Genomic DNA, 11,167 nt, shown 5'->3' on the forward strand with positions numbered 1-11,167 from the left:
CAAGTCATTTCTCACTACTGCGTGCATGCATCCATGCACTTGCTGCCAAATTCACCGCCTGACACCAGGGGGGACAGATTGCATGTTTGAGAATCTCATTTGGAAAACATACGGGTAAACAGGACGGCATGGTCCACACGCAAACACACACGCAAAACACAAACCATGTTAACAAAATTTACACTGAAAGAGTAAAGTCATCATCAAATTGTACCCTGTAGGAGCCCAAATTAATACACGTGGCTGCACTTGATAGCTTCCCAAGTTGCTTTCACCTAAGTGGGTAAACCTGGAGGCAAATTCTTTGCCGGATATAGTGTTCTGGGTACTATATTTGCTTTATAGTACTAACACACCCGTGGGTAAGTAGTGTGTGCGCACGGGTCACCGCGTGGCACTAGCTCGCGCTTCTTCTTCTTTAAGCTTTTCATATTAATGACGTTATTCGAACAAGCCACCGCTTGCTGCCATTTTTTCTTTGGTTTCCCGCCACCAACGAGAGTGGACATATAAGGCTAGACGGTGACACACCAACCATGCATAGCGCACGCAAAGCCCATCTACCATTGCAAGCATGGATTGTAGATTTACCTGCAAAAAAACATGGATTGTAGATTTGTTCGAATCTGGTCGTCATTCGTTTATGTTCGTGCGTCTTCAGGTTGGATCCTTTCGATTTACGTCACTCTTCATCGGCGGCAATTGTTGTTCTGATGCACTGGTCCTATGAGGGCTTAGCACGATGACTTCGTAACTGTCTATTACAACAAATTTTGCCTAGCTCCGGTACAGGGAGGGGCGATGATGGCGGCACGCCTTCGACTTGCTTCAATACTTGTAGTCGTCCCTAGATGGTCTACAAATTGGAATGTTCTTTTTTTATGTTCGTTATATTACCATGATTCAAGACTAATAGACCGAAAGTTTCTCAAAAGAAAATAAATAGAAAGAAGAACGAACAAGGTCTTCCACGGTTTCATCGAAGGGAAGATTTGGGCATGTCCGTCTTCGTGGCCAGGGGGACAATAACCCCCTGAACTCCAATTTGGGACCCCAAAATCTTTAAAACGGGATAAATCTTTTCCTAAGTGGTTTTGCTGCTGTTTTTAGAGAATTTAGCTGGTTTTAGAGGATGAGTAGGCAATGACTTTTGACGTGGCATTGCCCTACTTGTTGTTGCTTGCACCAAACCAGACGAGCCACTGCACCAGACGCGGTTGTTGGTCGCTCCTTCCAGACGGAGCCGCCACCGCTCCATTAGCGCCACACGCCGCAGTAGCGGCCGCCACCTTTCAAATCTGCCGCCGATCAGGGTTGCGGCAGACGAGACACTACACCAGATCAGGCGAGCCACTGTTGGTCGCTCCTTCCAGACGAACCGTCGCCGCTCCATTAGCGATCCAAACCACACGCCACCGTAGTGGCCACCACCATTCAAATCCGCCACTGTTCGGGGTTGCGCTCGGTCGTGGCGCATCAACACTGTTCACCTCCATTCAGTTAAAGGTGAGTTTGTTGTTGCTTCTGTTCCAGCTGCCCATCCAAGGTGAGAGAGAACCTGATCAAGATGATCCAAAGGATCCCCTTCATGACCTGAAAAACAGGAAATTTCATCAGCTTTCGATAATGCCTTGGTACTGCAAAAAAAATCAGATCATCAGTATTGTACAGTATTTCCTTCTCCTTCCACACTTCTGTTAATATTTTTCTTTCAGCATTGCAACCTCTGCCTTGTGAGAGATGAAGTAAACTAGTTGTACAAAGACTTGTCGACTACATATATTATTGAACAGATAAAAGTGAAGTTTCTGCAGTACAAAGAATGTAATTTCTATTTTGCAATTGAAGTACAGGTAATACTTTCGCAGCGAATATGCAGTGAAACCCAACCAATTCACCCGCTCTCATCCTCCCGATCAAGTAAACGAGCAGTAAACGACGACGGCTGATGGGCAAGTGAATTGGAAGAACTTATAAGGCATGTCTTCTTTACTATGATACATACTAATAACCATATTTCATGCTGGTTAGCAAACATGAAATTGACTACATACACTATGATATATTACCATTTCCGAATTTCTGTTAGTAACTGAAACCGTTTCTCTACTGAAAATGTTACTGAAACAAGTATGCTCTGCTTCTTTCAGCAAAAGATGGTGATCAGGAAGTGGAGCATGTGGAGATACAACAAGATGACAGGGGCCGGCTAGAGGTGGTCGGAGATGGGGTGGACGCGCCAACTTGACCTCTATTACAGATTTTGCAAACCGATCATGACAAAGCCAAAGCCATCACCGAAGCCACAGACCTCACCGCCGGCCGAAACTTCACCACCTCAGGCTCAAACACAAGAGCCACAACTAGATGGTGCTAGTGAGCCAGCCAGTGAGGGAGGTGTGTGGGAGTAGCATGCGGGCGAGCAAATGGACATACTTCTTTCTCACGCGCCATAAAATCATAAATCATCGGCGGAATATACAGAGAGATGGGGAGCGGGTTCGCATCACGTACCGGATCCATGGCTTTCATCCGGTCATGATTTCTTCCTCTCAATCATGGGCTGCGTCGGCTGCGTTGATTGTGCCCTTGACGGTGACAAACGGTGGAAGGAGGCAGAGGAGGTGAACCGAACAGAAAGAGGAGGGCTCGATGCATTCAACTGTCCCCAATCCAATCACACCATGTCAGATGGACATAATTCTCACTACCCACCATAAAGGCATGCCACGTCAGAAAGTAGTGTCCCAAAACTAGGTTAAATCGAACCAAAACCAGCTAAGGGGGAGATTTACCCGGTTTTAAAGATTTTGGGGTCAAAATCATACCAAATTGGAGTTCAGGAGGGTTATTTGTCCCTCTGGCCACATTTGAGGGTGAAATGTGAACTTTCTTTTTTTGGTTTCAACGTAACGAAGATTTTGGTTGTCAGCCCGCTCGCTCCCGACGTCCGCGCTCCCATCCAAAGTTTTCGGCTTGGAAATCGTAGAAAAACAAAGAGGAAAAAGGAAAAATCCCCATTTCATTCCTTCCTCCCCTCCCCCCGCATGGCCGCCTCTGCCAATCACCTCGCCGCCGGCCTCCGGCCTCTCCCCCACAGCCGGCAACCTCGTCTCGCGCCTCCGTTCTCTCCCCTCCCCTCCCCTCGTCACAAGACGAGAGAAGAGAAGAGGAGAGGGAGATCGAGCGACCAGGTCGGTCAGTCGGCGGCCAGATCCGCCCATGACCGGCCGGCGACCACAGCACGCCACGCCGTCGTCAGGGGATTCTTCCACCCCGACGGACGTGCTCGCTCTCTCGCGCCCCACGCCACGCCACGCCACGCCACGGATCGAGCTTCCCCTGCTCCCACCCACGCCATGGATCCAGCTCGCGCTCCTCCTCAAGGTCCGCCTCTCTCGCCCATCTGCTCCTCCTGTTGCTTGCTGCACCGCTTATCCTCACCTTCTCTCCCTCCCTCCTACCTATCCTAGGGCCCCCCAGATCGACAGCGCCAAGTGCTTCTGCTCGGCCACGTTACCTGACCACACGACGCCATGGCCATGGATGGACCTTCCCCTGCTGCCACGCACTCGAAGGTCCGCTCTTCAGTTCGATTTGCTCTTCATCCCTTCCCTTGCCCTCCCTGATTGATCTTCTCCCGGTTGCTTCCTTGCTATCCTTCCCCACGCAGGTTGCTGCTGCTCTTTCTTTGTGAGACGACATCCAACATCAATCACCAGCGACAGACTCCCTGCTGTGGCCGGCCGACCAACTATACCTGCTACTCACTCGGACGCCTCCGTTCTTTGGTTCCAGGAGAGATGGCCGCCGCTATACATTGCCGGAGGAGCACCTTCCTGCAGAGCTCATGGGACGCACCCCTTCAAGGTCCATCTCAAACCCCCTTCCCCTTTCCCTGTCTAATGAAAGATGCCCGGTACTATGCAATTGGGCTTCCTGGCTTCAGAAGTCCCTCGTTTAGTGCTACCAACTAGTAATGAATGAATGATACATTCATCATGGATAGAGATAGATTGATTCCAGCGATCCCACATCCATCGCAATCACATATACTATCTCTGTCCTTGCATGTGCTCAGTTGCTCACCATGCAACATGGAATTCATCGATGGATGCAAGGATTGTTTCATTTCTCAACTAAAAACGGTTTTACGGTTTAAATAAATCGCAAACGATCCCATTAATCTATCTGACTGAACCTGATTCATGCTTGTTAATCATTGATTTTATTTTGATTATATCGGCCGATTCACATTCCCTCTAATTAATGTCCTTTACTCTGCTTGTCCTGCTCAACTGCTCATTGTCTTCTGATTTATCCCTGGATGGAAGGATTGTTTCATTTGTCAACAGATTCAAGCATGAATGGTAGACTGCATTTTACTTAATAGTTTACGGTTTGAATCAGTAAACTTTTTCTGTTGATGATTAATAAACTTTTTTGCAGGGGCTTGCTGCTGACCACAAGGGTCAACTTGGAGCTCCTCTCTGCCCCTGCAGGCGATTAATCACCTTCCCGTGGACTTGGTGCCTGCTTTGGAATTTCCCATGGGAGAGAGGTGAGTTTAACAACCTGTAAAATCTTGGTAATGGTGATGGGTAATCAAATGTTTAACTTTAACAATCACTCCTTCTGTGCAGGCAATTCTGACCATACATCTGCAGCAGCAGCAGCCGCGTCAAGAAGAGCAGCGGCTACCTTGCCACACACAAACCCAGCCATAAGCTTCTCTATGTCTCTCCCTTGTATAGATCTGTAGGTTCTCGTTTCTTCCCAGGGAGTAGCGTGACAGGTAGAGGGCTTTGTTTCAGGGGCACGAATCAGCTTCTAGTGCTGCTTCTGAGTCCTGTTTGGATGCAAAATCAAATCTGTGCATTCAACTTTAGTTTGTGTCTTCAATTGGGTTCGGCGTGTACTAGCAGCAGCATATATAGTTGCAAGTGCAACACATCTTGCTACAGATAGTTTGCTTTTGGTTTGTAGTAATAAAAATCTAATCCATTAATACAAAAGCATTTCACTCTTTGTATAGTAGCATTTCACGCAATCGAGTATTGTTACCCTGCTGTCTGTTACCATGACAGTGCTATCTACATGATGAACTAGGATTTTTCTTTCCATGAAAGTCGTGGCCTTGGTCTGTATGATTAAGGGCCAAAACTGTAGGGATTTAATTGCTAGGACTTGATACTGTAAGTCAGACCTGGTTGGTCAATCAAGTGATGACTTTGCATAGTTAGAATTCAGACTGCATTCAACAAATCAAAAGTTTTTCATTTTCTGGATAATGGATAATAGAACAATAATGATCTCTAACTCTGACATTCATTCATTTATCTAGTAATTAAGCACATAAATGTTCATATCAAATGGGTTTATTTTGTTGCCATTCTTCTTCTCTATATTAGCTGCTGTTGAGATTGAGGCCTTGCAATGGTAGGATACATGGTTGCCTCATGGTTTAGGGCTGGACCAATTGATATCTCCTCCTGTTTGCTGCTTTGACCTTTTATTAAGTTGTGCGTGGAGAGAGCTGCTGTTAGGATACATTGCTGTGCTCCTGTATGCTCTTGTTGCACCCAGCTGACCCTGTGCTTGTTGGTAACAAAAAAAACTGTATGTTTGCTGCAGTGCTGAGCAACCCTGCCAACTTGGTGGCCAAGTTGCAGGCCAAGCCGAGGGTGGCGAAGAAGGTCAAAGGGAAGCGGTGGCGCCTTTTGTGACGAGCAAACGAAAACTCTCTGGTTCTTTAAGCGCATCGGGAGGCGAGAAGGTGTTGGTTTTAGGGTTTTTATCATTTATGCCACTAGTTGTGTCTCACTACTCAGTTTTGCCATTAGAAATTATAACTACTTAAAAATGCCATCGATACGTGAGATGCTTGCTCAAAAATGCCATTAGATATGTAAAAAATGCCATCGCTCCGTTAGATGTTTGCTCAAAAATGCCATTAGACATTGTTATTTTCACTTCAAACCCGTTGACCATGTTATATGACAAAAATAAGCCTAGACCCACATGTCAGTTATCTCTATCTCAAAATGATAAGTGTGGCCCCACTTGTCAGGAGTAACCAAGCGAATAATTTTACAGGATAATAAGAACGCTGTTGGGATCAAGTAGGCCCCACACTTTATAGTAGTGAGATAGAGGAGAGCTGGCATGTTGGTCCATAGGTATTTATGTCATTATAACATGGCAAAAGAGATTTGAGATCACAATAATGGTGTCTAGTGGCATTTTTGAGCATGTGTCTAACGAAGCAATGGCATTTTTGAGCGGTTGAAATTCCTAATGACAAAACTGAGTAGTGGGACACAACCGGTGGCATAAATGATAAAAACCCTTGGTTTTATATGCCGAGATGATGTTACCTGTGTTGCCCTGTTACTTGTGTTGGTTCTATGTGTGGAGTGGAGATGATGTTAGACAGTAGAAGCAGAGAGTGGAGGCCGGAATGAGACGGTGCCTGCTACTTGAGAATGTTGTAACTGTATTATCTTTCAGAGTTTCCTGGAGTTGATGTGATTTTGTGTTGTGCTCCAGGCGTGGGTGGCCGTGTTAACTTGTTCCTTGTTTGTAACAAAGATTTATCCTCAAATGTACAGTAGGTAGTAACAAAGATTCAGAGGCCAGCTGTTATTAACATTTAAATGTATTTGTGTTGGGAAATACTCTATATATTCTATTTGTGTCGGCAAATCTCTTCCTTGCGTGCGTTCGTGATGCAAAGTAGCAATGCACGTGGCTGGAAGGCCTAGATGATATTTTAGACCTTCCACGGTGCTCGTCACCTATAAACAGGATGCTTCAGTCAGCCGCTGCACTTTGTACAACAAGATGGATAGATAGAGATAGATGTTGATCAAGAGAAGAAGAAGTCTGCCGGCAGCGACCGTGACCAGGTGAGGCGCATGCAAGTTCTTCATGCTGCCTTCCCAGATTAGATCACGGTCAGGTCAGTAATGAATCTTTCTGCTCATGCAGATCAAGTGCGTTTCCTCCTCCTGTTTTGCAACACAATTACACAAGGATGAGAGGGCTGACTGTTTTGATCAGATAAGCAGGGGAAAACTGAAACAAACAAAATGGATTGGAGGCAAGGCGCAAAGTGAGCAATAACACTTGCTGAGAAACAAAACGGGTAGCAGGCAAGGCGCAAAATGAGGAAAGAAGAACCAACACCAACACCAAGGAGTGCCAGATATACAGTTTGATGCGTGGGAGGGAGAAACTAGAACCTCTCTCCCAAATTTTGAGGACCAAAACAGAGTGAGTGGTTCCATCCCAAGTTGATGCATCATAGTCATCATAGTGCTAGCATGGAAAAACAAACACTGAAAGAAAAAACCAACACCAACACGCAAACAAAATAGGGCAGACTTCTGAATCAGTGCGGCATTCACATAGCACAGAGAGCATGAATCTCGTACACTTGTTTCAGACGACACACACTGCCTAAACTTCAGAGAGCAACAGAGTTCAACATAGATGGATGAAGATCCTTTGGCAAACCAGCAAGGACGGACTGGTCCATACCATCTTCTGGTTCCATGACTCAAGACAGTTGGCCCGCAGAGATGAACTAACTAAATTAGACAGCAACTAAGTTAAAGACTGCGTCATCCTAAGGCAAGGCAGGGCAGGGCAGGGGCATTTCCTCCCGCAGGCTGGTAGAGACGCGGTTTGGCACCCTGGGAGGGAGGGAGGGAGACACCGCTACTTCTTCTGCAATAAAATAAACACATAATCAGATTGGCAGGCTGCCAAGTAGATGGAAATGAACTTCTCACAGAAAAGATTAAGGTTGGACATGTGGGTATTTAGTGCATCAACTCCTGCACATAAAAACACATGAGACATATCACATACACCCATCCCTCTTACCAAACCAACACCCAGTGGATGATAACATCTTCGTAGCCACCATGTATAAGTATATATATCGTGCTAATAAACTCAAGAGTACATATTCTCTTCTGATTAAAATCGCACCACTGCTATTCTTTTAATTTCCTTATAACTAAGAATTGTCCGTAAAATTTCCGTCTATTAAAAAATTGTTTAAAACAAGACTGAAGATGTACCTCATTAATTGTCCACTGCCATGGCATTATCAGCTTGTTCCTCGGCATCTCGTATGGCTTTTTTTAAATCATACCACAAACACGGATATATCCTCTGAACTTCCTTATTGACATTGAGGTTAGGAATCTGCAACGAAAAACAGAACAATCAATTATGCAACAACAATCGTTTATGCAACAAAATCTGAGATTATTTTACCTTCTCCTTGAGTTCATTCTCATGCGAATACATCCCACTTATGAACCTTAGAAACTCTTCCACATCGGATGCGTTATATGATCCAAGTCCATTATTTCCACGGTAAATCAACATATGTTTCATAAGCTGACCAGGTATCAACTCATGAGTTGGCCATGTTGCCGTCCATGGCAAATCTGGCATAGATGGAGATTCCGCAAATTTTTGCTTAACTAGATCATTTTTGAAGACTTGCGGTACATCATAGGCAAAGAAAATCTTCTTCCTCTTGCTGTTCCAAAAAAATTCATGATCTTTGAGCTGAAGTTTCATTGTGTGAACAGAATTCCTGAAAATTTATAAACAGTTACACAACGTATCGTGATACACAAATAATATCACCAAAAGCATGTGCTCCACCAACAGCAGTTTTAGAGAACTATGAGAAGAGGAAGGTTATAGAGCAGTTTTAGAGAACTATGAGAAGAGGAAGGTTATAGAGCAGTTTTAGAGAACTATGAGAAGAGGAAGGTTATAGAGCAGTTTTAGAGAACTATGAGAAGAGGAAGGTTATAGAGCAGTTTTAGAGAACTATGAGAAGAGGAAGGTTATAGAGCAGTTCTAGAGAACTATGAGAAGAAGAAGGTTATAGAGTTTACTACCACAATCCAACAACTTACACAGTAAAAGACTTCAAAATCCTTATGAGGTCATCTATTATGTAGCAAGTGTGTGGCTTGACATTGGGATACTCCTTCTTCACCTTTTGAGATGCCCACTCAAGAGAGGCTGCCAGAGAGATACAGTCTTCCACCTGGCATTCCACCAGAGAAGGACCTGAAAAGAGGTAACCAAGGTAAGAAAACAAAATTTTATATTACTTCTAGACAGCAACTAAAGATGTAGATAACTTTTGTAGATTCTATACTATTGTCAGGATAGGAATTGGTGCATTAAGATGACATTTATATGCTGTTCAGAACATGCCAGTGAGTAGACTACAGTGGGAAATTAAATTATGGAGCAAACCATTGGTTTTAAAGTGGTCGTACATAACTTCCAATGCAAATATTGACATCATTTTTTACATGATTTTTCTACTCAGTGCATATTCTTCCACCAAAGCAATTTTAGTTTCAGAATTTTGAAAGTCATGATAAGGCAGAGAGTTCGAAATGTGTTTTTGCAGCAAGAAGGGACTAAATTTGTCCACTAACTGTAGCACGTGTAAACAACCACCATTTTCCTCTCTTTTTTTACAAGGACAGCCAATGCAGTTATGTTATTAAACTCCATGTTTTTCTAAATTTGTTTCTCAAGAAGCGGAGAATATTCGTAGCCAAAAGCTTATACACTTGCCAATTTTTTTATTGGCTAAAATCAAGGCTTATGTGACCACCTTACCTTTTATTTCGAAGTTCGCCAATTTGACTACTATTTTATCAGCTTCCTGATGGTACAGAGTAGTTTCCCATGAGAAGTTACCATGGTAGTAACCACTCTCTCTAATGTAGTCTAGGCCATCAATTGATGCACTACAAAAGAATGCAAGCTACATGGTTAGTTATACATAATGATGAAACAAAAATATAATTCAAGATTCGTTGATAGATGTTAGCATGAGCACCTCACTATCTCTTCAAAGGCCGGAGATGGAACCAATTTTGACCTACGATCGACAAGAGATTCAGCTTCGCTAATGATCGTTGAAATCGATGCTGTGTAAGGCTCCACATGAACTCGGATATATGGTCCTTCTTCAACCTTTTCCCAGAAATGCACTCCAAGGACATTCTCATGAGTCAAGCTTTTCATAATCTTTAGACACATTTGTTGGTTCTCGTCGTCATCTTTTATAACGAGGACAAGCTTTGGATAATCCTCTTTAGTCAGATTGATATTCTCCTGACCGGAAGGCATCTCCAAATACGAAGAGCCCAATCCGGTTAGCCGGTCTGGATTACCTCGATGGATGGTGAAGGGGATAGGAATCGAACCATCCGGATTTTTCATCCCACCACTAGATTGACTGCCACTTGATTGTGACGCCTTTAAAGATAGCATACATATACATAAATTAGGAAAAAATGAGAATCTAATATCAATACAGCCCCAATATGTGTTCAGATCAGTAATCATAGGAATATGGAAACGAGAGCAGCAGCCATGTAAAAATAGAAAAGAATAGAGAGAGTGGATGGATCAAAAGAGGGAGGTGGGGATTAGCAGATGCACATACGTTGCTGGACTCCGGTGAACTGCGTCCGGCGGAGGGGCTGCGGCGGGGACGCATCGTTGAGGATGGCTTGGGACGGACCTACCTAGCAGCACGGGACCGGATCTGCAACGACTCGTTGATCCCATCGGTAAGGGTTAGGGTTAACGGAAGGGAAGCAGATGGGGTTGGAAGAAGATGAAATAAGAAGGCTTGCGGGGGTAGGAGAGTTCACCGGTAGTGAGATGCCCACCGGCGGCAGCGAGGATCCGCCGCGCGTGGAGATCCGGGGTGCGAGGCGGCGGCGAGGTGGAATGAGTTGTTTTTTTCTTCTTTTCCGCAACACTCGCAAACTATGGAGAGGACGGACCTTTCTTTTTTATTATTCGAGTAGAGGACGGACCTGTAAAAGAACTATAGGTGGCCAAACGGGCCGGCCCAAACAGGTCAGCCCGCGAGCACGCCGCCATGGCACGGGCTAAATGGGTCGTGCCCGGGGGGCTGGAGCCTACGGCACGGCCCTTTTTTAATATAATTTTCAGAATATTTTTATATATGTATACCTAAAATATAACCTAATAGGCCTAAAAATCGGCCCAACATGCTGAAAATATGTAGCCCAGCGTGCTAAACGGGCCAACATGTTGGCCCGTTTACTAACTGGGTCGTGCCTGGGCCTCGAGG

At 44.7% G+C, this 11,167-nt stretch overlaps 2 protein-coding genes across 11 annotated transcripts; one reads left to right on the forward strand and one right to left on the reverse strand.

Annotated features, from left to right (window-relative positions):
- Positions 1 to 2,982: 2,982 nt before the first annotated feature.
- On the forward strand, positions 2,983 to 6,052 carry LOC119270640. Of its 10 annotated transcripts, none has more exons than XR_005134195.1 (6): positions 2,983 to 3,387; positions 3,484 to 3,578; positions 3,799 to 3,870; positions 4,356 to 4,370; positions 4,450 to 4,561; positions 4,644 to 5,028. XR_005134195.1 is itself a non-coding variant. In XM_037552663.1 (6 exons), the coding sequence occupies exons 2-6, from the start codon at positions 3,537 to 3,539 to the stop codon at positions 5,858 to 5,860; spliced, it is 567 nt and encodes a 188-aa protein (XP_037408560.1). In that variant the 5' UTR covers positions 2,989 to 3,387; positions 3,484 to 3,536; the 3' UTR covers positions 5,861 to 6,052. The 10 variants fall into 10 exon arrangements, 6 of the variants coding, with proteins under 6 accessions (XP_037408560.1, XP_037408559.1, XP_037408556.1 ...); XM_037552663.1 differs by lacking the exon at positions 4,356 to 4,370 and adding an exon at positions 5,635 to 6,052 and having other exon boundaries at positions 2,989 to 3,387; positions 4,644 to 4,758; XR_005134192.1 differs by having other exon boundaries at positions 2,990 to 3,387; positions 3,474 to 3,578.
- A 1,315-nt stretch (positions 6,053 to 7,367) lies between these two features.
- Positions 7,368 to 10,847, reverse strand: LOC119270641. Its single transcript, XM_037552665.1, has 8 exons — positions 10,719 to 10,847; positions 10,508 to 10,609; positions 9,896 to 10,317; positions 9,673 to 9,803; positions 8,949 to 9,105; positions 8,290 to 8,617; positions 8,091 to 8,217; positions 7,368 to 7,731 (listed from the first exon to the last, which is right to left on the reverse strand). The coding sequence occupies exons 2-7, from the start codon at positions 10,559 to 10,561 to the stop codon at positions 8,095 to 8,097; spliced, it is 1,215 nt and encodes a 404-aa protein (XP_037408562.1). The 5' UTR covers positions 10,562 to 10,609; positions 10,719 to 10,847; the 3' UTR covers positions 7,368 to 7,731; positions 8,091 to 8,094.
- Between the last annotated feature and the right edge of the window lie 320 nt (positions 10,848 to 11,167).

Source organism: Triticum dicoccoides, chromosome 3A, assembly GCF_002162155.2.
Source record: "Triticum dicoccoides isolate Atlit2015 ecotype Zavitan chromosome 3A, WEW_v2.0, whole genome shotgun sequence".
NCBI lineage: Eukaryota > Viridiplantae > Streptophyta > Magnoliopsida > Poales > Poaceae > Triticum > Triticum dicoccoides.

Excerpts from the sequence above, each read along its gene's own strand:
- LOC119270640 (XM_037552658.1), top strand. The coding sequence starts at position 3,048 with ATGGCCGCCTCTGCCAATCACCTCGCCGCCGGCCTCCGGCCTCTCCCC. Across the intron at positions 3,871-4,449 it reads ATGGGACGCACCCCTTCAAG|GGGCTTGCTGCTGACCACAA; the intron begins GTCCATCTCAAA and ends ACTTTTTTGCAG. Across the intron at positions 4,562-4,643 it reads GAATTTCCCATGGGAGAGAG|GCAATTCTGACCATACATCT; the intron begins GTGAGTTTAACA and ends CCTTCTGTGCAG.
- LOC119270641 (XM_037552665.1), bottom strand. The coding sequence starts at position 10,561 with ATGCGTCCCCGCCGCAGCCCCTCCGCCGGACGCAGTTCACCGGAGTCC. Across the intron at positions 9,804-9,895 it reads GCCTTTGAAGAGATAGTGAG|TGCATCAATTGATGGCCTAG; the intron begins GTGCTCATGCTA and ends ATTCTTTTGTAG. Across the intron at positions 8,618-8,948 it reads ATTTTGAAGTCTTTTACTGT|GAATTCTGTTCACACAATGA; the intron begins GTAAGTTGTTGG and ends ATAAATTTTCAG.